The 25,902-nt window shown below is 37.0% G+C and overlaps 1 protein-coding gene across 2 annotated transcripts; it reads left to right on the top strand.

The window, feature by feature from the left end:
* The first annotated feature begins 2,762 nt into the window (after nt 1-2,762).
* Nucleotides 2,763-19,545, top strand: Ankrd7 (ankyrin repeat domain 7). 2 transcript variants are annotated; one of them, XM_037203499.1, is made up of 6 exons: nt 2,763-3,381; nt 10,988-11,102; nt 11,253-11,426; nt 13,927-14,033; nt 14,738-14,875; nt 18,854-19,221. In XM_037203499.1, exons 1-6 carry the CDS (start codon nt 3,140-3,142, stop codon nt 18,867-18,869), a joined length of 792 nt encoding a protein of 263 aa, XP_037059394.1. In that variant the 5' UTR covers nt 2,763-3,139; the 3' UTR covers nt 18,870-19,221. The 2 variants fall into 2 exon arrangements, with proteins under 2 accessions (XP_037059394.1, XP_028727631.1); XM_028871798.2 differs by lacking the exon at nt 18,854-19,221 and adding an exon at nt 19,349-19,545 and having other exon boundaries at nt 2,765-3,381.
* Nucleotides 19,546-25,902: the final 6,357 nt, after the last annotated feature.

Here is a 25,902-nt window from a genome sequence, read left to right as displayed (position 1 = left end):
GTGTTTATGTTGAACAAATGGCTGATTCACTGACAGGTGAGACAGATAAAATGAAGAGATTTCATCACACAACTCAGGATGATAGGCAATTTAAAACTTATAGAGTGCTTATTTTGCAATTTTTAATTTAGTGTTTTTATTTACCATAGCTCTGAAAACAACTGAGGATTAAGGAATCTATTGCCTTACTTGAATCTGATTACTTCAGCTGTCCCTATGAATGTTTCTCAGAGGCATTTAGAGGAGACAGGGAAGAGGCCAAGCTTGGGCAGCAGAACAAGATGAGAACAAAAGAGATGGAGGGACAGTTCATCAGAGGCAAAAGCAATAAAGCTTCTGAATGTTGCACATAGAAATTTAAACGCTAAGACCTGGGTTGTGATAGAGTTTGCTTGGAATAGATAATTCTGTTCCCAGGAAGAAGGAAGAGAAGTCTTACAGAAGTTGGAGTAGAGAAAGAATGTGAGGGAAAAAGTAGGAGACAGTCATTTCTTAAGAACAGTGCCAGGGAAAATTTTGTGTTTAGGGAAAGGGAGAAATGAGAAGTAGTCAGAGATTTGTTCATTTCTATTTTTTTTTTGAGACACACTATCCTTAAACTGCTTGCCAGTAATTCATTAAAAATGAATTTTAATTCATTAAAAATGGAGTTTTGTATTGTTTAATCCTGTAATAGAAAAGGCAGTATGTTAAAATTTTTTAAAAACATTTCTCAAAATGGGCAGAGTGCAGTTTTTATATTCATCTTATGTCCTCAACAAGGGCTCAGAGACATTAGTTCTTTGTTCCTTTCTTGGTTCATCTACTTCTGGTAAGGTATAGTCTTCTTCACAGACTGACATTTCATTAAGAACTTTATTTACTTTCTGTTCTTGGTTTGGTTCTTTGTCTTTTTGGACAATAAAGTATACCTAACCTTGCTGTGGTCACCCAAGAACCAGGGTGATTGCCCTGTTCTCTGATAATAACGAGACATAGAAAGGTTGCTTTCTGCTCAGAGATGACGTTATGACTGCAGGATGAACATCTTGGAAAGAGGACACAAAGTGCTCTCATCTTTAATACTAAGAATGCACAGTGTGTTTAGAAAAACACCAAAAGTAGTTGTCACAATTGAGTTCCGATAAGTTGAAGAGCTTGAGATCAGGTGTAGAAAGGAAACCTGGGGTCAGGAACATTCAGGTCATTAGAAGAGAGCCAGCCTTCAATATGAAAGAGTCGGGAAGTTCTTAGAAAGATTTTAGCAGAAAAATGACATTACTTGAAACGTCCTGGATCACTTAACTCAGTGGGTTGACGATAGTTCTGGGAGAGCACAGTATAACAAGGGAAGAAACATGAAACCCAGCAAGAATGCTACTCAAAAATATTAATGCAAATAAGAGAAATGATACTAGTTCATATTGCATTGGAAGTCATGTTCAGATTCTGGGTGTTTTGGAGTTACTGCACTAGGAATCTGATTAAAAACTGTAAGGACTATAGGATTCTCGGTTTGGTAGTTCAACAGCATGTGAATGATATTTAAGTCACAGGACTGAATGAATACAACAAAAATATAGGGTTTAAAAATAAGATAAATTCTGGTTATATTGTGTTAGATTTGGTGTGATTTATTTTCAGTTTACATATAGGTGTAAAGTTTTATGAATGCTTTCAAGGATGGAAACATTGTTGATGGTTGTTTATTGGGTTCTTCAGTATTGGAGATCAAGAACAACCAACAAATTAAGCTGAGGATGAATCACAAGAAAGGTAAAGCTCAAACTAGGCAACTGTTCTACCTTTTTAAAATGACGTGTTTTGGTAATTTAGTATGTCTCTCTATTGGGAGAGGGTAGAGTTTATACCATACACAAGTTGTCAGAGGACAACTTTCAATAGTCTGTTCTTTCCTCACACCATGTGGATTCTGGGAATCAAATCAAATTTAGATTGTCAGGCTTGGTGACAAATACTTTATCCATTGGGATGGCTTACTAGACCAAAATAAAAGGATTTTTTTTGAGTAAACAATGATTGTCCTTGTCTAATGTTATTCTATTACTATGAAAACCCAAGTAACTATTGGATTGGATTTGATGGAGACAATGGTCAATTTTGTTTAAAAGCAATGTCAACAGAGTAATAAGGGCAAAAGGGTCATAGTGTGGATAGTTTAAATGAGCACAGAGGAGGAAAATTTATAGACATTCATTATAAGATTATGAAAAATGCTTTTAAGGAGTTCTTTGAAAAAAAAAAGTGAAAGTTGCAAGACTGCAAAAGGGAATCATGATTTGTTGAGATAGAATTCCATGTATCCCAGCTTGACCTTGAATTCCCAGTGTAAATGAAGATGACCATAGATTTCTGACCCTGTTTTCTCCTTCTTCCAAATGCTGGAGTCTCAGGGAAGACAAAAGAGTTTAGGCTTTGCTAGGGCTTTGGTTTAGGCACCTAAGGAATGGAGGCAAATTTCCTGAAGACATTTACATGGAAGTGATTTTAATGAATGGCCACAGAGTTCAATCTACTAGAATAGTGAGGACACAGTGAAAGGTCATTGAGTTCAGGAAAAAGTGATAAGATTAATGGGCCTTATATGTGGTGAGTTCAATTGTCAGTTTTGTGACTAGACGAGGTGAGTGGAACATGAAAGGCGTATTCACAAAGCATGTTTAATACTGAGATCATCCAGGGATGGTAATTATTGTTTAAGATAAGCATTACCATGCACGTGGCAACAACATCGCTGGCAGAGATCCATCCCCTCTGTCCTAATCTCACTTGGTTAGAATACATACTATTAAATCTATCTTGAAGGAAAATGGACAATTTGTAAGTTAATAAGTTTCTCTCCAAGGCTCGGGGTCTATTGGCAAAGCCAAAGACAGTTATATGTGAAAATCTGGGTTGGCTAGTCGAACCGGATCACGATCAAGACTGCCGTTGCGCAGTGGAAGCCCTGAGCAGTTTCTAGGTAACCGAGATCTGCCTTGGTCCCCGGATGTAGCCAGGCGAAGATTCCTGTCTTCACATACCTCTGGATTTGGTCAGGTTGAGAGGCAGTTGTGAATGAGGTGGTTAGGACAGAGGACCAGGGTTGCTGGTTAGGAGTCCCAGGAACTCCTCAGATAGAATTAAAGAACTTGTCACCATGAAGAAACTCTTCAGCTTCTGGGTAAAGGGGAAGACCGACGATTCCCACAGCCGATCCTCAGAACTGTCCATGAGCATGGCCAGTACTGATCCCAGCCTGTCCACGAGTGGGGGACATCACCTTCAAGATAAGCCCTTAAAGAAACTTCACAAAGCTGCTTCAGTTGGCAATGTGCAAAAGTTCAAGAAATACCTTGAACGCAAGAAGCATGATGTGAATGGGCGGGACAAAAAAAGCAGGTGACCAGAGGCCAGGATTGGGGAGGAAGGGCTGGGGAGGTTGACTGTTTCAACCATAAAGAAAGCATATCAGGGCTGCTTAAAATCGGGTGTCATTCTGGGTTTTCCTGAGCAGAGGCACTGTCTGTTGCATATGGCCATACTTGAGCTTTTGACTTCTTATTTAACTTACTTGTGAAGGTTTACCTGGGTGTTGGACCCTCCTCTTCCTTTTTTTTTTTTTTAAATCTCCACTGTGCACTGTTTTCTCTCTTCCTTTTGTTGTTTTGCTTCTTGGTATGCGTTGTGTCTAACAACCTAGCATTTAGGTTTTACTAATGGGAAAACAAAACAAGAGGAGAGGCAATCACCAAGAATGAAACTACTAAGACTTTAAGCCCGGGAATACCAAGATAAACAAAATAGTTTGTGTTCAAAGAAACCTGATGGCTAGACAGTGAATGTTTTCCTTCTTCGGTGTTACAATTCATCTTTTTAAAATTTATTTATTTATTTGTGTGTGTGCCTGTTTGAGTTTATGTGCATCGTATCCTTGCTGAGGGCAGAAGAGAACACTGGATCTGCTGGACCTGGAGTTACATACAGTTGTGAGCTGCCTGATGTGGGTGCTGGGAACTGAACTCAGGTCCTCTGCAAGAGCAGGAAGTGATCTTAATGGCTGAGTCATCTCTCCAGCTCCAGCGTGATACCTTTCTCTAGCACTCATTTGCTTAGCTTTGAATTAATTTCTTCAACAAATATATGTTTAATAACTACATAAATCAGGCAATATATGGAATCTGTGATAAAGTAAATAAGCTTGCTAAACTATCCAATAATCACATTCAATACTACTGAACAAAACTCAGAAAGTACCTAGTAGCCTTGGGTTGTTTGAATGTGAAATGTCCCTCATAGGTCCATGTATTTGTCTGTAATTAAAACAACAACAAGGGCGGTGGTGGCGCACACCTTTAATCCCAGCACTTGGGAGGCAGAGCCAGGTGGATCTCTGTGAGTTCGAGGCCAGTCTGGGCTACCAAGTGAGTTTCAGGAAAGGCGCAAAGCTACACAGAGAAAACCCTGTCTCGGAAAAAAAAAAAAAAAAAAACAAAAAAAAACAAAAAAACAAAAAAAACAAAAAAAAAACCCAACAATTTGGTTTTGTAGGTGGTGATAAATATAATGCTTGGACAGAAACCTCAAAGTTCCTTGGCACTAAATTCTTAAAAATTTAACATGTATATGTAGATATGTATAAATACACACACACACACACACACACACACGTATATGCCCACACATCAGTATATATGTTTTTTCAAGGAGTTATCATTGACAGGAGTAAAAGTGTTTGACTTGAAGGCTAGATAAATTTTTTTATTTAAAAAAGTTCATTTTGAGCTAAATTGCTGTGGATATCACTCTATGTAAATAAAACACTGATGGCCAATGACCAGGCAGGAGGTAGGTGGGACAAGGAGAGAGGAGAATTCTGGGAAGCGGAAGGCTGGGGGAGAGAGACTGCAGCCACCGTGAGGAGGAGAGCATGTAGAGACGCCGGTAAGCCACCAGCCACGTGGCAAGCTATAGATTTATAAAAATGGGTTAATTTAAGATAAAAGAACAGTTAGCAAGAAGCCTGCCATGGCCATACAGTTTATAAATGATATAAGCGTCTGAGTGATTATTTTATAAGTGGATTGTGGGACTGCGGGGCTTGGGGAACCTGGAGAGAAGCCCTCCAGCTACAAATGGCGCCCAACGGCTCGAGTTTCCACCTTAAACCTGAGAATATTTAATAACCAATTCTAAACAGAGCCAAAACCAGGTTCCTGCTTCTTGTCTCATACGGGCAGCTAGATGTGGCAAAACGCAAGTTTGGACACTGGCGGGTTCCTGGCGGGTGCGTTTGACCGGCAGTATGGCGAAAATGAGGCATCTGCCAGCGGCAAATTAAGCTATGTGGTAGATTTAGTCTTTACTAGTATTTAAAAAAAAAAAAAAAAAAAGAGGTTTCTGGGCTACACGCTGCTTTGATAAAAGCTTAGACCCACTATTTCTGAGACTTGATGACTCCCAGAGCTGGCAGAAAACGTACCACTGCCATGTTGGGAAGCTGAAGTGGGCGGAGCCAGCAGCCACAGCGCCGTTTCAGGCTTACAATGGTGCAGTTTAAAGCAATAGGCTCAAGGCTCAAGGTAATATAAAACATAAGCCACATAAAGATGGCTACCACACAGAGAATCTGGATTATGTTCTCTTTGATATTCATAACTAAACAAAAACATTTGATTACAAAAGCTGTTGAGTTATGCCAAAATGTATATTTTAAAGGTACCTTGACTTCAAAATTTGGATATAAGGATATGTTACTTTGGAAAAGAGTTTCTGCTTTTGTTTCCACAGAAAGCCAGAGGCTGTGGACTTGTTCCAGATTAAGATACATCAGGTTTCACCAGCCAAGACCCCCTGAAAGGACTCCGATGACACCATGGCCCAGATGATCCAACATCCAGAGCGGTTTCAAGGCAACTGGTTCACACAATACAGCCTCACGGACTACCCCATAGGTCTAAAATTTTCTTTGCGTCCCCATAAGATACAGCGCCCCCTCCAGCAGGAAGTAGTAAGAGATGCTACGCCCAAATTCCCAAATATACCAAGCTGGCTTTAGAGGTGGAATTGGCTCACTCCCCCTCTAAACCCAGACATATTGCTTTAAAAAAAAAAATGGTTAAGTGATTCTTGTGTCCCAAATCAGAAGAGCCCTCTGGTGTGGGACAGACAAAAACCAATATTTTTATTTAAAACAGGTTGATTATAAATGTGATCTCTTTCTAAAAAACAAAAGGGGATATGATATATAGGAGGATATGGAGATGATAAGATAAAAGGGTAGATTAATGAACCTACTTTTAAAGAACAACTTGTTTAAAATGTTTTACATTGGTATAAATTTTAGTTTATGTTTAAAATGTTTTACATTGGTATAAATTTTAGTTCATTGATACAAACTTGAAGTTAATTTTGTTATACTGTATATATATATATATATTTCTATTCTTGTTTGAGGTATTATGTTTATATAACTCATTTAAAATTGTAATGGATAATTAAAAAATAGGTTAATAATTAGTCATCTATGATAATCATATCTGTAGCCATGTTAGTTAAGTCTTCTAGGTATACATAGATATATTTCAGATAGATAGGTAATCTTCAAACACTTCATAGACCTAGAGAATATGGCATTTAAATAACTTAGAATTCTGTTGACATGAGACACAATTGCTCCTGGCTGCACCAATTTGATCCCGAGAGAATGTTGGGCTTCTAAGACATTTCCATTTGGAAGTTTGTCTTTTGGCACAAAATGGCCTACTGGGCAAAGAACTGCCCTTGCCTTGACGGCTGACAGTACAAATGCAATGCTGTCCTTTCTGGACAAGCGGGACACAAGGAAAGCGACCACTGTACTCTGCCAAGACAGGGTAAGATGGTCTCTCAGAATTCCTGCTTCTGAAAATGGTCTGTCAGATACTCTAGGCCTGTAGCCAATTTGAATGCACCAACAATGCTGAGAAACATCAGGTGACTGTCCAGGCTGCCAGCTGTCTTGGTCTACTCTTACAAGATTCCCGAAGTTGCTTGCATCCGTCTACTATTTCTCAGGTACCATTATGTTCCTTCTCAGGTCTTTGATGTGGTTGAAGGCTAGATAGTCGTAATTTCCTCAGTTATGATAAAAGATAAGTTAGCTATAAAACCTTAAACTCACAAATATAAGATAGATAGGACATCTTCTTTAATATTGTAACTATAATTCTTGCTCGGTAATTGTTTTGTTATATGTAATTTTACCATGTTAAAGTTAAAACCTTCCTTTTTAAAAAAAAAAAGAAAGGGGAAGTGCTGTGGATATCACTCTATGTAAATAAAACACTGATGGCCAATGACCAGGCAGGAGGTAGGTGGGACAAGGAGAGAGGAGAATTCTGGGAAGCGGAAGGCTGGGGGAGAGAGACTGCAGCCACCGTGAGGAGGAGAGCATGTAGAGACGCCGGTAAGCCACCAGCCACGTGGCAAGCTATAGATTTATAAAAATGGGTTAATTTAAGATAAAAGAACAGTTAGCAAGAAGCCTGCCATGGCCATACAGTTTATAAATGATATAAGCGTCTGAGTGATTATTTTATAAGTGGATTGTGGGACTGCGGGGCTTGGGGAACCTGGAGAGAAGCCCTCCAGCTACACTAAATTATAAATTTTTACCAAGAAGTTGGCAATATATCAGGATTGTTAAGGAACTAAATCAGTAATCACTACAAGTTTGCTTCAGGAGGAAAGAATAATAGAAAAAGTAGTTTGTGGGATTATTTTATCTAGATTATGATGTTTAAATCATTTTATCTCACAAAGTATTGCTTTCTATGATTGCAAAGTATCTGTAACATTCATTGATTTTAGTTAGAATTTTTTCTTTAAAAATTATTTTCACTTTTACTTCATGTATTTAATACTCCTTTCTAGTTGATTTTTTTGTGATTTTTTTCACTATCTGCCAATGTCTATTGATATCTATTTAAACACAGATTTTTTTTCTTTTAATCACATCTTTCCCCATTATTCTCTATTCGCCCTCCACCAAACACAAAGTTCAGCATGAATGATCTGGTTCCATTTTATGATTTAAGCTCGGTGTGGTGGTACAGGCCTTTAATCCTAGAACTCAGGAGGCACAGGCAGGATGATCTCTGTTAGTTTCCAGGCCATTCAGCTCTACAAAGCAAGTTCCAGGACATCCTAGGCAGTTATACAGAGAAACCCTGTCTGAAATAAACTAGCAAACATGATATAGAAATAATGGGAAAAGGTAGATTATTATATTGAAAAAAGGGTAGATTATTGTATCTACTTTAATCCAAACAACAACTTAATATCAGAATATTTTACATTGGTATGAATTTTAGTTTACTGATAAAAATTTAAAGTCAATTTTGTTATACTGTACATATATTTTTACTCTTGTTTAAGGTATTGTGTTTATATAGCTAATTTAAAAATATGAGGCAAAATTCTAGTTTTTGAAAGCTATTATTATAAACTATATAGGATAATCAAGAAACATAGGTTAGTAGTTATTTATGATGATCAAATTTGTAGATATGTTAGATGTGCTTTCCGATGATATAGAGATATATTTTAGATAGATGGTCTTCAAATACTTCAAGGACCTATAGACTGTGGCATTTAAAATATTTTGTTAACTTAAGGTTTTCATGACAGTGAGACGCGTCTGCTCCTGGCAGCACCAATTTACTTCAGAGATGATGGGCATCAAGGAAACTCCAAAGGAGTTTGCTTTCATTGGGGCAAAGTTAGTCATTTGGGCAAGAAACTGTTTTTGCCTTGACTGCTTGACTTTATGCTATATTAACTGGACATGCAGGACCCACAGGAAAATTAGTGCTGAACTTTGCCAAAACAAGGTGGGATGGTCCTTCAGGGTTTCTTGCTTCACGGAAGAGTTTGCCAGACATTCTGCAGGACACAGAAGAGGAAAGCAACTGATGAACTTTGTCAATACAGGGATGGACAGTCCTTCAGATTTCCTGCATCACTAAAATGTCTGCCAAATATGCTAGGCCTATAGGCTGAAGACAGATGCTCCAAAGTTACAGAGGAAATTTGGGTGACTATCCAGGCAGCCGGATGTATCTGTCATTTTTAGAAATTTGGAAGTTGCTTATAATGCACTTCTTGTTTACTGAGATGATAATATATCCTTCTGAGGTCTTTGATGGAATTAAAGATTAGATAGTTATAATTACAGTTTTCCTTAATTATGATAAAAAATAAATTAGATGTGAAACTTTAGACTCACAAAGATAGGATAGATGTTAGAGTATTTTCTTTAATTTTGCCAAATAGAAATAGATTAAATTGCCAGGCGTTGGTGGCACACGCCTTTAATCCCAGCACTCGGGAGGCAGAGCCAGGCGGATCTCTGTGAGTTCGAGGCCAGCCTGGGCTACCAAGTGAGCTCCAGGAAAGGCGCAAAGCTACACAGAGAAATCCTGTCTCGAAAAACCAAAAAAAAAAAAAAAAAAAAAAAAAGAAATAGATTAAATATTATAACTATAATTCTTGCTTGATAACTGTTTTGTTATATGTAATCTTACTATGTTAAAGTTAAAATGTTCCTTTTTGATTAGACAGGGATGGGAAATGATGGGGGATATCTTTCTATATACTGTGAATATGTGTTGCTCCCATTGGTTAATAAATAAAGCTGCTTTGGCTTATGGCAAGGCAGGATAAGAGCCAGGTGGGAAATCCAAGCAGAGATAAAGGAAGCAAAAGGCTGAGTCAGGGGCAGATGCCATCTAGCCACCAAAGGAGCAAGATGCCACCAGACCGGTAACACCACAGCCACATGGCAAAATATAGATGAATAGAAGTGGATTAATTTAAGTTGTAAGAGCTAGTTAGTAATAAGCCTGAGCAATAGGCCAAATGGTTTATAATATCAAACCTCTGAGTGATTATTTACAAGCAGCTGCGAGACAGGGCAGGACAGACAAAAGCCTCCATTTACACAAAAAATCTAATTCTACTGTCTAAACTGACACTCCTCTTCCTGACTGCTGTCTGTCTTCAACTGTATAGTGTAATTGATTAGAGTTCTGACTTTGAATTGTAGTTACATTGTTATTGTTCCTTTTGTAATGTCATTAAATAATCTAAACTGGAATTATCAGATTGTTCAAAACTGGTTTTACTTTTTAATATTTACTCCCATAGGTGGTAAATTACATCATCATGTAAGAGTTTTTATTAGTTTATCTCTTTTGAATGTTAACCTGTTTTCAAGTCTTCCTTTGAGGGTAATTTCTTTTCCTGCTTCTGTAGGTTAAAACTGGTCTGTTTAGGTGGATATGAAACAGGGACATGACATCTGAGATCCCCTGTTTGGAATATGCGCTATCACCATATGGAATATTCTAGAATGATGTAAAACAAAGAAATAATATCACTGTGTAACCATAGAAGTTCATTAAAGGATAGTCTACACCAAAGCCCAATGCGAGTACAAAATGTGAATGGAACTAATTAGTATTGTGTTATAATTCATGAACCTCTAGATCTTCAAGAAGTAAAAATTAGTATAATAATGTAAAATGTACAATTTAGTGAGTCCTTAGGCTCTCAACCATGTTTGTCTTTAGATGGAAGTGTTAGTTCTACTGGAGGGGCAGAGACACACACAACAGGGGGAGATGCCTTTGACATTGGCCATTTCTGTTATTTATGGATGTTTCTTGGGTTTTGGAGAGCAATCTGAATTGTGTTAGTGTTATCTCATTTTATCATCTCTTCTGAAGATAAATTGAGAAAAAACTTTGAATTTAATAGAGCCAAATTTTCCTTAAAGTGGTATTTGATTCTCAAGACATTTGCTTAGCCTTTTAAATTCATCAAAATCAATTATAATTAGCATAAATTTTCAGTAAATGTAAACAAAACATAAAACAAATATCTTAATATTTAATCTTGCTTATTGATGAGTATTATAACTAATTGAAATGTATCTCTAACTTCATGTTTTTTTGTGTCAATATAGAACACCTTTGCATTTGGCCTGTGCTAATGGATATATAGATATTGTGTATCTCTTAATTGAGAATCAATGCAAAATTAATGTTCAGGATAGTGAAAACAGAACCCCATTGATCAAGGTGTGTTCCATTTTTCTTCTTTTTAAGTGGAATGTGTTTGAGTACTTATCCTCGTTAAATTTTATTGGTTTCTGTGCTTTAACTTGTAACATGAGTTTACATATCTGAAATAGAAAATCGGGCACTCATTCATTGTTGTTCCATTGATAGGCAGTACAGTGTCAACAGGAGAATTGTGCTATGGTTCTTCTACAGCATGGTGCGGACCCAAATCTGGTGGATTTTAATAGTAATACTGCCCTCCATTATGCTGTTTGTGGTCAAAATATCTCACTAGCTAATGAATTGCTTGAATACAAAGCCAATCTTGAAGCTAAAAATAAGGTAAGTTCCTATTAAAGAAAATATATATTAATGCCTTAGAGCTATCCCAAAGGATGAATGTAAATTGGGAAGAAGGAACACCTTGGTCCTCAACCACCCATGAAAAGAGAGCTCCACCCTTTCACAGCAGGTCTGAGTTACTGCCTCCAGCTTCTGAAAGCAGAAGTTTCAGTTATCTTGGTCAGTGGTGTAGATGTAACCATCTTATTAAATAAGAAACACAGAGCCAATACAGAGATGAAAGCCAAGAGGTCAGAGCAATAGCTAAGAGCTAAAAACCTTACCCTTCAAACTGTCGCTGTACCTCTCCAAAAGAGACCAACTTCCTGTGTCTGTCTTTTTTTTTTTTTTTTATAGAGTTTCTGTTCTGCCTTCTCATTGGTTGTAAACCCAACCACATGACCTCCTCGTCACTGCCTGTCTGTACAGACCTCCAGGTCTTCTATGGTTGGTATTGAGATTAAAGGCATGTGTCTTCAATGCTGGCTGTATCCTTGAACACATAGAGATTTACCTAGCTCTGCCTACCAAGTGCTGGGATTAAAGGTGTGCACCACCACCGCCCAGCTCCTGCGATGGCTTGCTATTAGCTCTGACCCCCAGGGAACTTTATTAACATACAAATAAATCACATTTCAGTACAAATAAAATATCACCATACAGTGGTGAGAAGACAGAATGCTGAGCTCAGTGAAGCACAATAACATGTTGTATCTGAACCCCAAAGCTGTAATTTTGATTGGAATTCCTAGACCAGAGCATGTGAAGTTTTGGATTGGATTTCCATTCTTTGCAATGTGTTTAGTGGCTCTTTTGGGAAATATCATTTTATTGATCATCATCCCAGCTGAGTATAGCTTGTACCAGCCCATGTATATCTTCCTGGCTGTCCTGGCAGCCAGCTATAGACATGGAAGACTGCAGTAATTGCTCCCAAAATGTTGGCCATCTTTTGGTTTGGGGCTTATTCCATTGTCTTTGATGCCTGCCTAGCCCAGCTGTTCTCCATCCACACCTTGCAATGCATGGAGTCTGGTAATCTATTGGCAATGGTTTTCAATTGCAACATTGCCATCTGTGATCCTCTGAGACATACATTTACTCTTATACTTCAATTCTGGGTCATATGATAGTGGTTGTGGTAATTTGAGCAATAATGCTAGTAGGTCTATTACAAATTCTAATAAAAAAGGCTGCATTGTTTTCATTTAAAAAAGAGAGCTACTAAACAGGGTATTTATTTCAGATACTTCATGTAACAGAAATTTGTATTTTAATATAGAGAATGTATTTATCAAATTGAATTGAGAGACGAATAGGTTATTAAAATGTGATAAAATTTTTCTTTTAAGTTTTGCATTTCACTGTAGACCTTTATCCTGACATGAAGAGAAACATATCCATCAGTGATAATTCCTGAAATGGCCACATCATGTGGTGATATTTTATTTATGCTCTAACAAATAAAACTTATCTGGGGATCAGAGGACAGAGCCAGCTACTAGATTAGATATACAGGACAGGCAGTGGTGGCACACACGCCTTTAATCCTATCACTCGGGAGGCAGAGATCTGTCTGGATCTCTGTGAGTCCAAGGCCACACTAGGAACAGAGCCAGGTGTGGTGGCACACACCTTTAATCGCAACACCCGAGATCTCATGTCTTTGCTTGGGAAGGACACACACTTTTACTCCCAGGAAGTGATGGCAGGAAGCAGAAAAGTATATAAGGCGTGAGGACCAGGAACTAGAGGTTTTTTTTAAGCAGTTCAACTCAAGGGTGAGGACTCAGATGCTTTTAGCCCGAGGAAACAGGATTGGCTGAGGAGTTGATGAGGTGAGGTTGGATGTGGCTTGTTCTGCTTCTCTGATCTTTCAGTTTTCATTACAATATCTGGCTCCAGGTTTTTTATTAATAAGACCTTTTAAGATTTGTGTTACAATATCAGATATGAATGTTTGAATTTTTATAAATTAGTATTAATATAAAATAATAAACCTCATAATGATTATATTACTCAGTAAGAGAGCTGAATTAGATTAGTTATTATACTAAAAGTAGCCTAATTCTCCTTTTGAAATTGAAAAAAAAAACTAAAAAATATTTTTTATGAAATATCTTGTCACTTCATTTTGCTGATATTTTGTGTATGTGGTAGTCTTGGAAGTTATTAAATAAAACTTTAGAAACATAATTATACATAATTGTATGTACATTTGAGCTAATAGTATACAAAACTTACATTAAATGATAGGTACTCATGACTTGATCACTTTATAACTATGATTTGAATTAATCTTAGAATACAATTTGACTTTTAAAAATGTAGCAACCCATTGTTAATTCAAAGTCAGAGTTTTGTTAGATATTAAAATACTTCAAAAATTAGAGTATATATTCAGGAGTTTCTTAAGAGCATACTTAAAAAATTGTACTTAAACCTAAAAGGCACTGAAGTAAACATTGTTGAAATAATTATTTTGAAATAATTTTTACAGGATGGCTACACTCCACTTTTACTTGCCGTTGCTGAAAAAAATGTAAATATGGTAAAATTCCTTGTGAAGAAAGGAGCAGATGTTAATGCATCAGATAACAACCACAGGTATAATTATAAGTAAAGCTATATAAGATGCCATATAATTGTAATTGCTTAATAAGGCCATGTAAATACACATATTTATTAGTATATCTTTGTGTGATATTTTATTTGTATGGTATGATTTGGGGCAAATTACCTATATTTCTCATATGTTCTTTTTTTTCAATGTATAAAATTGAACTGCTTAATTACATAGATAGCTTTAAGTTATTAGTCATATATAGTAACTTTGGAATCTTACACAGGAACTGATGCTGTAGTTAACTGGAAAGGGGACCTAGGATGTCCAATAGTCCCTCTTGTGGAATTTTTGAGACATTTTGAAACCAGGAGGCTTCCAGGAGGCAGAGATTGAAAAATCAATGTATTAGAGCTTCCTGGTGACTGTGTTTGGGTGCCTTCCTGTGATCTGTGAATACTGTACAATTTTGAGCAGATAAACCCATAATTTCCCATTCTCTTTTTTGTTTTTGTTTTTCTAGACAGGGTTTCTCTGTGTAGCTTTGCGCCTTTTCCTGGAACTCACTTGGTAGTCCAGGCTGGCCTCGAACTCACAGAGATCCGCCTGGCTCTGCCTCCTGAGTGCTGGGATTAAAGGCATGCACCACCACCGCCCAGCCCCATTCTCTTCTTGATGCTCTAAGAATAGAGGACGTAGGTGTGAGTGGTAAGTTGAGAAGACTAAATTTGTGTATGTCTTGCTCCAGAACAGCTATTATGATTGCTCTTACTGTTGAACCAACGAATTCTGTAAAACTTCTTCTTCAACAAGATATGAACTTATCCTGCAGAGATATTTATGGATTCACAGCTGAGGAATATGCTTCTTTTAATGGCTTTACTATGTAAGTGCTACTTTATGCCTTTTAATAACTGAAATAGGATCTTGAGGTACACAGAATGAGCCCCCCAAACACAGCTTTTGTAGGCTAATAAAAAGGGGAAATCATGTATAAGCCCTGGAATTATATCCCTAGAGATCCTTCATTTCCTCCACTTATAGAATCAATGCAAGATTTATGTGTTGGATGAGTGACAGTAGCTACTCCAGTGGCATGGGAGTGGGAAATGTGCCAGGACAGGATTTCTGTTAACCATTAATGGAATATTTAATTAATACAGCTGAAGAACATATGATGAAGGTACTGATTTCCCTTCATTATGCCTATCTTTAATAATGTAAAGAATGTATGTTATGAATATTTATCATTACCACTATACTATGTAACTACAGTCTGATGTCTCAGAATTCTGAAGTATATTCTCATTACACTTACAAGACAAAAGATTCCCAGGTGTAAACGTGCATTCTAATCACTAATAGTCAATGAGGAAATATGATATAATACATTGAGATTTAATTTATAGTGAATGAAATGAAATACTTTGTTAGCTATAACTAACACACGTTATTTACTTTAGAGGAAATTTTAAATTATCCATGTTTTCCTCCCTCTTCTTGATCTCTCCTTTCCCTCCCTCTCCTCTCATTTTTCTATGTTCTTTCTTCTTCTTCTCTCTCTCTTTTCTTCTTTATCTTCTCTCCATGTCTTTCTGTTAGTCTCTCTATGTAGCTTAGGCTGATTTTGAACTCTCTGTGTAGTACCAGCTGGTTTTGGGTTTCTGATTCCCTTTGTACATCCTCTCCAGTGCTAAGCTATAGGTTTGCTTCGTCTTCCTTCACCTAGCTTATTGTGTGTGTGTGTGTGTGTGTGTGTGTGTGTGTGTGTGTGTGTGTGTGTGCTGGTGCATGTGTATATTTGATGAGGCCAGAAGTAAACTTTGGGTGCCTTTCTTAGGAATGGTATCTACCTTCTTCACACAAGGTCTGATGTTAACCGTTAGGCTAGACTGGCTGGCCAAGGAGGCCACAGGGTCCAATCATTTCTGTCTCCCAGCAGCTCACCATGCTCCCTTCTTACATAGATTCTAGGGACTGAACTCAGGTCCTTGTGCTTGTGAGACCAGCACTTTAGTGACTGAGCTACCTATCCAACCCTTTATTTATAGTTTAGCAACATTTTTTTGGATCGCTGTGGAGAACAATCAGATGTTCATTTTTATTTTAATTAAAAGAATTTCAAAACGTCTCATTGATTCTTTGTGATTTAGGGCATAAACAATTGATACCTTATCTGCTTAATGTTTATTTTGTTTTGAGTATTTATTGGCGCTTAATGTTTATTTTGTTTTGAGTATTTATTGGCACATATTGAATTTATATAGTATTGAGTTTCATATAGCCACTTTCATCATGTATATCATATACATTGGCCAAATTTACCCCCTTATTATTCCCTCCCTTTAGTTCTCTCTCTCCTGACTCCTGCTTCTCTTCCATTCTCATACATACACACATACACATGCACACAGACACACACACACACACACACACACACACACACACACACCATTTTATGTATCAATAAAGAATTCTTGAATCCACTGATGAATGAAAATACACATTATTTATCTTTTTGGACTGATTTATTTTAATATAATGATCTTCAATCACACCCATTTCCTAGCAGAGGACATAATCACTCTATAATGAAGTAAATTTCATCATGTGTAAAGAAATAATAAAGACCAGGTCAGAAATTAATGTAATGGAAACAAAAAGATCAATATAAAAATTAAAGAAACATAAAGATGGTTGAAAGAATAAAGAAGATTGACAAGTTCTTAGATAAACAAGACAAAAAATTGAGCTAGAGAGTATCCACATTAATAAATTTAGAGATAGAGAGGGAGAGATTATAAACTACCAATGGAATTTAGAGGATTTTTTTTTTTCTGAGACAGGGTTTCTCTGTAGCTTTGCGCCTTTTCCTGGAACTCACTTGGTAGTCCAGGCTGACCTCGAACTCACAGAGATCTGCCTGGCTCTGCCTCCCGAGTGCTGGGATTAAAAACGTGCACCACCACCACCCGGCCTGAAATTTTGTGTTTCATGAATTGAAAAATATAGAAGAAATGAATACACTTCTGAAAACATATGACATACTAAACTTAAACCAAAAAACTATAACCAACCTAAGCATATCAATAACATTCAATGAAAATAAAGTATCCCTTCTACAAAATCCTAAGCCCAGATGAATCTGCAGCCCAGTTCTACTAGACTTCTTGTAAAGAAGCATTAACACTAATGCTTCTCAAATTATCCCATACATCAGAAAGGGAAGGAATCCTGGCAGATTCCATTTACAAAACCAATACTACACTATACGCAAACCAGACAAGAATACAACAGATGAAAACTCTATAGGCTAGGCAGGGTATGGTGGTTCATGCCTTGGGAGGCAGAGGCAGGTAGATCTCTATGAGTTTGAGGCTAGCCTGGTCACATAGTGAGTTCTGGGTCAGACAAGGTTACATGGTGAGACCCTGTCTCAAACAAACAAACAAACAAACCAACAAACAAACAAACCATTGTAGGTCAGCCTCCCTGATGAATATGGATGTAAAACTTCTCAATCAAATACTTGTCAATCAAATTCAATTATACATAATAAAGATCATTTTTTTATTGTGACATTTTGGGGGGGGGTTGAGACAGGGTTTCTCTGTGTAACAGTCCTGGCAGTCCTGGAACTCGCTTTGTAGACCAGGCTAGGCCTTGAACTCACTGACATTCTCTTGCCTCTGCCTCCCAAGTGCTGGGATTAAAGGCTTACTGTGATTTTTATTGCTTGAGTAGATGTTGTCTGTTCAGTATACTTTAACAGGTAGATACTGTGTTTCATCACTCTCTCATTCTATGACATAGTAAAAGTGGAAACAGAGACATTACTTTTTTGAAACAATAAGTAAAACTGGAAATTTAGCTACAGCTCAGTGGTAGTTTGCCTTGCAAGGTGCTGTGTTGGATCTGGGGAACATGGACAAGCAACACAAAACCCCAAACAAAACAAAACAGAGTGGAACTATTTCAAACGATGGAATAGTATTTAGTTATTAATTTTACAGTTAACTTTAACCCATCTCAAGTCACTGAAATGTTGGGAACATAGGCTTACTCGTGAATGATTAGAATAGGTTCCTTTCAGGCATGATGAAAGTATTGATTTAGTTGAGTCCCTGACTAGTGTCTTCTGCTGTGGGATGTTCTGTATGTCCTGTGGGAGCCCGTTCTTGGGTTCCTCATGGCTTTACCCAGCAGGTCCGCATAGAGGATGATTAGGACCACGGGCCTGAGTGCAGGTATCTGAGATGGTCTGCACTTGGCTGTGCTGGGGGATGGTCTGTATGGCAAATGTGTTGCTCTGATTGGTCAATAAATAAAACCTGATTGGCCGTGGCTAGGCAGGAAGTATAGGCGGGACTAGCAGAGAGGAGAAATAAAAGAACAGGAAGGCAAAAGGAGACACAGCCAGCTGCCTGCCAGGACAAGCAGCATGTGGAAATGCCGGTAAGCCATGAGCTGTGTGGCAATGTATATTTATAGAAATGGATTAATTTAAGCTATAAGAACAGTTAACAAGAAGCCTGCCACGGCCATACAGTTTGTATGCAATATAAGTCTCTGTGTTTACTTGGTTGGTCTGAGCGGCTGTGGGACTGGTGGGTGACAAAGATTTGTCCTGATTGTGGGCAAGGCAGGAAAACTCTAGCTATAGTCTTCACTTCATAAATTTTCTGTTAAACCTAAGGATGGGCTATGAGCTGGATTTTGTTTTCTTCAAAGTTATATATTAAAGCCTTAATCCCATTGTTTTCCTTTTATGAATGTATAAATATTTGGAGATAGGGTCTTTAAATGGTAATTATGGTGAAACAAATCCAGTAGAACAGGCCCTAATCCAATTTGATGTCTTTAGACAAAAAGGAGACTAAGACATGAGGAGAGAAACAAAGGAAGGTGTTACACAGAGGGACAACTGATGTGGACACTCAGCAAGAGGACAGGATCCCCAAGGCAAGGGGAGGCAGAGGACAGATCCTTTCTCAGCCTTCAGTAGGAACCAAAACTCTAATCTTGACATTCTAGCCTACAACAGAGGAAAACCCAGCCAAACCAAACCTCCTGTTTAAGCTGCATGGCTAAGGCTTTGTTATGGCAGTCCTATCCAGTGAACACACCAGCAATGATTCACAGCCACCTTTTTATTTCTACTTTATGGGTCACTTCTAAAAATCGTATTTGGGATGGGGGTGGCAGAGAGTGAGATCACATGAAATGAAATGTGCCTATTGTCAGAGGTGACTTGAGAGAGAAACAGAAGGGAAGAAATGCTGGAGAAGGGTTGAATTTGATAATATGAATTAAATTTTTTATGAATTTTGAAATTTATGTATATTCTTTTTATGGATAGGTATCATCAGATAATTGCCAATAATGGAACCAAGAAGAAAACCAAGTCAACAGCTGACTGACTGAGCAGTTTTTCTTGTTACTTTATATTTGCTTTCAAGAAAGGAAACAGCCTTTTCTTTTCAGTGTAATAATTAACTATGGAATTAAAGTTTTCCTCAGTTTTGAAATAAAAAATCATTTTGAAGACTTTCTTGATTAAAGTTTCCTGACACTATGTGTACTAAAAACTAGAAATGATATGTTCAAATGATATGTTGAAAACTTTTCTATGGCCTCTTGAATTATTATAAGAAGCAAAATTTTTGCATTTATACAGAGATTTTAGTAGCTGTAAAGTACTACAAAACGTTAAACTTATTAGTAGAAAGGTACTTTGGGTAAATATCCTTGGCAATTAATGTGATAAAATCAGGACATAAAATTAAAGGTTAAGGAACACTGATGGTCTGAATTTACCTGGATGTAAGAAATGATTTTGGTATTCATTTTTAAAAGTACATATAGATATTTAAGCCATAAATTACACATACACACACACACACACACACACACACACACACACACACACACACAATCTTACAGATTTCTTTCAGTCTGAGTCCTGAATATAAGCCTCACACTTATTCAGCTGATTGGCCATGATATACATGTTTGTCTTTAGAAATTTCCTCATGTCCTCCAAGATGAAAAATAGTTTATTACTTAACTTTTCTTCACATAAGTAGTTTCTGAAAATGCCATGAAAATTCATTTGGCTGAATTTTCAAAATGTACTGCTCTAAGTTACGGGAGTGGTAGAACCTTCATCGAAACATTTGTGTGTGTGTGTGTGTGTGTGTGTGTGTGTGTGTGTGTGTGTGTGTGTACATATGTGTATTTAGACTTATTATTTGGATGAAAGAGTAAGTCCTGGACTTATCCTCTGTCTTCACCAGTCACCATGTTTTTGTACCTCGCCTTCCTCCACATCATAGAAAACAGAAAACCAGCGTGCACAGCAGAACCATGGTGGGAACGGGTGATCACAGTGCTCCGCTTTGATTGCTGGGACACAGCAGCCCGTGGAAACAACTGAAAGGAGGCAGGGTTCACTCCTTCCCCAGCACATGGGAGTGAGTTCAGTCCTTGTGAAGTCGCTCCACTGTTTCTGGGCCTACAGTGAAGCCGAGGGTCATGGTGGGAGACAGGACAATAAAGGTGCTCATGGAGTTTGACACGTACACGCCACACTTCCTTGAACAGGCGTCACCTCCATAGACACTCAAGAGGGTAGAAACATAAATATTGTCATTCTGTCAAATTCAAAAGCAAGAACTTAAATACATAAAAAAAATTTAATGTTGTGTGTGCGTGTCTGTGTGTGTGCACGTGTGTGCATGTGTGCAAGCACTCGTGTATTCTTGTACAGGCACAGGTGAAGGCCAGAGAATATCTCATTGGGAGTCAGTTCCCCTCTTCCATAGGGACCAAACTCAGGTCCTCAGGCCTGGAAGTAAGTGCTTTTATCCACTGAACTATCTCTCAGGCCAACTTACCTTCCTAAACTGATTTTACATTACCTTTATTTCAGATTTATTGCAGTTATGTTCATAATCATGGATATCACAAAGAAAAGTAAAAAAGAAAACATTAGTTATGATCTCAGTCTCTGAATAGATAATTTGTAAAGTTTTGATTACCCCCATTTTCCTCAAAGAAAATATAATTTTTCACTTTTCTTTTTAATATCAGCACATCACAGAGTTTTCATAGTGTTTATATCAATGTTAGATTATAATTACATTATAGCTAAGGCAGAGTTTAAGAACTAAACTTAGAGAATATATTTGGACATAATGATAGCAATTTAAATTTAATTTGTTTCCTTTATATACCTTAATTTCTGTGAAGGCCCTGCCACTCCCTTAACTTAGAGCAGTCCATTTTAAAAGCTCAGACAAGTGCATTATTATAGCATTCTCAGAAACAACTTATATGAAGAAAAGTTTCTTAAATGAAGAAGTGTTTTTCGACATGTGGACATATAAAAAGATGAATATCATGGGCTATCAGCTGAAGGTATTTGAAGCTTGTATTCAGGACTTAGGCAGAGAGAAATCTATAATCACATAAAATGGCATGGTTGGAAGAGCAAGCTATGTTAGTTACATGCTAGGATGTTTAAAATAAAAGTCTTAGCATTTTAGCTGCAAAATTTATATCTAATGTCTATAACCAAATGTGATATTTATAGTTACTTTTGTTGATAAAACCTTCTTGATACTTTAGATATATTATGGTTATATTCACAAATCATGGATATTACAGAGAAATAAAAGACATGGTATTCTCTGAACAGATATTTGTAAAATTTTGATTAACCCCCTTTTTCCTTAAAGAAAGCATACTTTTGTATCTTTTTTTAAAGCAGCACATCACAGAGTTTCCACAGTGCTTGTGACTTGCACTGTGAATATAGTTAGAATGTTCTGGCTTCAGAACTATTCCCTGGTAAACTCCCCTTATAAAGTGTCACAGGGCCATGGTTCTAGGGACAGCTTCATCACTCCAGGTAGGACCCCTGTGGCTGTTCTGCCTTCTTGTCAGTAAATGCATTAGCCATCCATTCTTCTCTCTGTTGTGTGTAATGGATACTCTGATCATTTGAATTGTTTATTTGCAATGTGCTGTTGGATTGCCTAGTATTTAGGAGGTCTTCAGTTGGCTAAATATAAAATGATAACCGAAATATAGCAGGCACTGTTCCAAGCACTTTGCATGTCTTGCTCCTGTAACCTTCACACAGTCTTATTGAGATAGACATGGTCTGTATCCTCATGAATACAGTGAGGTTCAGCATAATTGAATGACTTGCTCAGGGATTCTGAACTAGTAAGTCAAGAACTGTAGATAAACCTTCACATTTGAAGTTAGCCAGTCTGACCCCTCAAAATTGTTTTGTATACCCATGAATCGCATATCTCTCTCATGAGAGGAACCATAGATGCAAGCATAACCAACAGAATGCAAGAGATGGAAGAAAGAATCTCTGGTGTTGAAGATACAATAGAGGTAATAGATTCACCAGTCAAAGAAAACACTAAAGTCAACAAAGTCATTACATAAAATGTCCAGGAAATTTGGAACACCATGAAAAGACCAAACGTAAGAATAATGGGGATAGAAGAAGGAGAAGAATACCAACTCAAAGGCACAGAAAATATATTCAAAATAATCACGGAAGAAAACTTTTCCAAACTAAAGAAGGAAATGCCTATAAAGATACAAGAAGATTACAGAACACCAAATAGACTGGATCAAAAAAAAAGTTGCCTTGACACATAATAAGCAAACTACTAAATATACAGAATAAAGAAAAAATATTAAGAGCTGCAAAGGAAAATGGCCAAGTAACATAAAAAGGCAAACCCATAAGAATAGCACCTGACTTCTCAGTGGAGACTCTAAAAGCCAGAAGGTCCTGGGCAGATGTTATGTAGACACTAAGAGATCATGGGTGCCAACACAGACTATTATACCCAGAAAAACTCTTAATCTCGATAGAGTAAACAAAATATTCCATGATGAAACTAGATTTAAACAATACCTATTCACAAATGCAGCCCTACAGAAAGCACTAGAAAGAGAAATTCAACCAAAAAAAAAAATTAGATAGATCAATGAAAACACAGGCAAAGGATAATCCCACACCAACAAATACCAAAGAAGGGAAACACACAACACTACCACCAAAAAATAACAGGAATTAACAATCACTGGTCATTAGTATCCATTAATATCAATGGTATCATTTCACCTATAAAAAGACACAGGCTCACAGAATGAATATATATATATATATATATATATATATATATATATATATATATATACAAGATTCATCCTTCTGCTTCGTAAAGAAACATACCTCATCTTCAAAGACAGACACTACCTCAGAGTAAAAGGCTGAGAAAGACTTTCCAATCAAATGGATTTAAGAAGCAAACTGGTGTAGCATTACTAATGTCTAATAAAATAAACTCCAAACTAAATCATTCGAAAGAGATTGGGAAAGACATTACATATTTATCACAGCAAAAATTCATCAAGATGAAGTCTCAATTCTAAGGATTTATGCCTCCAAACAAGGGCATCCACATTTGTAAAAGAAACATTACTAAAGCTTAAATCAAACATCAAATCCCATACACTAGTACTAGGAGACTTCAACACCCCACTCTCACCAATGGACCGGTGTGCCAGACAGAAACTTAACAGATAAATAACAGAATTAACATTCATTATGACTCAAATGGTATTAATAGATATCTACAGAATATTCCATTCTAACACAAAAGAATATACCTTCTTCTCAGCACCCCTTGGAACCTTCTCTAAAATCGATCACATGCTGAATAATGCCCAACTGAATCACTAATGGGTCAAGGAAGAAATAAAGAAGAAATAAGTATTTCCTAGAATTCAATGAAAATGAATGTACAACATACCCAAACTTATGGGACACTGTGAAAGCAGTGCTAAGGGGAAAATTCATAGCACTAAATGCCACATAAAGAAGATGGAGAAATCTCATACTAGCAACTTAACCGCACACTTGAAAGCTCTAGAGCAAAAAAAAAAAAAAAGCAAACACCCAGGAGAAATAGATTCCAGGAAATAATCAAATCGAGGGCTGAAATCAATAAAACAGAAACAAAGAGAACACTACAAAGAATCAATGAAACAAACAGTTGGTTCTTTGAGAATATCAACAAGATAGACAAACCCTTATCTAAATTAACCAAAACGCAGAGAGAGAGAGAGAGAGAGAGAGAGAGAGAATCCAAATTAACAAAATCAGAAAAGAAAAGGGAGACATAACAACAGACAACAAGGAAATCCAGAGACTCATCAGGTCATACTTCAAAAACCTGTATTCCACACAATTTGAAAATCTGAAAGAAATGGACAAGTTCCTGGATAGGTACCACATACCAAAAGTTAAATCGAGACCAGATAAACTATTTAAATAGACCAACAACCCCTAAGGAAATAGAAACAGTCATTAAAAGTCTCCCAACCAAAAAGGGCCCAGGACCAGATGGTTTCAGCACAGAATTCTAACAGATTTTCAAAGAAGAGTATATACCAATACTCTTCAAATTGTTTCACATAGTAGAAACAGAAGGAACATTACCAAACTCTTTTTATGAGGCTACAGTTACTCCGATACCCAAACCATACAAAGATGCAACAAAGAAAGAGAATTACAGACCAATCTCACTCATGAACATGATGCAAAAATACTCAATAAAATGCTGGCAAACCAAATCCAAGAACATATCAAAAAAATTATTTACCATGACCAAGTAGGCTTCATCTCAGGGATGAAAGGATGGTTCAACATACAAAAATCTGTCAATGTAATATGCCATATAAACAAACTCAAAGAAAAAAACCCACATGATCATCTCATTAATGCTGAAAAGCCTTTGACAAAATCCAACACCTCTTCATGATAAAGCTTCTAGAGAGATCAGGAATATGAGGAACATACCTAAACACAATAAAGGTAATTTAGAGCAAACCAACAACCAACATCAAAGAAAATGGAGAGAAACTCCAAGAGATTACACTAAAATCAGGAACAAGACAAGGCTGTCCATTCTCCCCATATTTATTCAATACAGTACTTGAAGTTCTAGCTAGAGCAATAAGACAACAAAAGGAGATCAAGGGGATACAAATCAGCCTTTAAAATAGCCACAGATAATATAAAATACCTTGGGGTAACTCTAACTAGCAAGTGAAAGACGTGTATAATAAGAACTTTAAGTCTCTGAAGAAAGAAATTGAAGAAGATATCGGAAAATGGAAAGATCTCCCATGCTCATGGATAGGTAGGATTAATATAGTAAAAATGGCAATCTCACCAAAAGCAATCTACAGATTCAATGCAATCCTCATCGAAATCCCAAAACAACTCTTCACAGACTTGGAAAAAACAACACGTAACTTCATATGGAAAAACAAAAAACCCAGGAGAGCTAAAAGAATCCTGTACAATAAAGCAACCTCTGGAGGCATCATGATCCCTGACATCAAGCTCTACTATAGAGCTATAGTAACAATACCAGCTTGGTACTAGCATAGAAACCAACATGTAGACCAATGGAATCAAATTGAAGACCCTGACATTAATCCACACACCTATGAACATCTGATTTTTGTCAAAGAAGCCAAAACTGTACCATGGAAAAAAGAAAGCATCTTCAATAAATGGTGCTGGCATAACTGGATGTCAACATGTAGAAGATTGCAAATAAATTCATATCTGTCACCATGTACAAAACTCAAATCTAAGTGGATCAAAGACCTCAACATAAATCCAGTTATACTGAACTTGATAGAATAGAAAGTAGGAAGTACTCTTGAATGCACTGACACATCCTAAATATAGGATCACTTCCTAAATATAACACTGAGAGCAACAATTAATAAATGGGACCTCCTGAAATGGAGAAGCTTTTGTATGGCAAAGGACATGGTCATTAAGACACAATGACAGCTTAC

This window comes from Peromyscus leucopus, chromosome 3 (assembly GCF_004664715.2).
Source record: "Peromyscus leucopus breed LL Stock chromosome 3, UCI_PerLeu_2.1, whole genome shotgun sequence".
NCBI classification, from domain to species: Eukaryota; Metazoa; Chordata; class Mammalia; order Rodentia; family Cricetidae; genus Peromyscus; species Peromyscus leucopus.
This window is presented reverse-complemented; position numbering and strand designations above follow the sequence as displayed.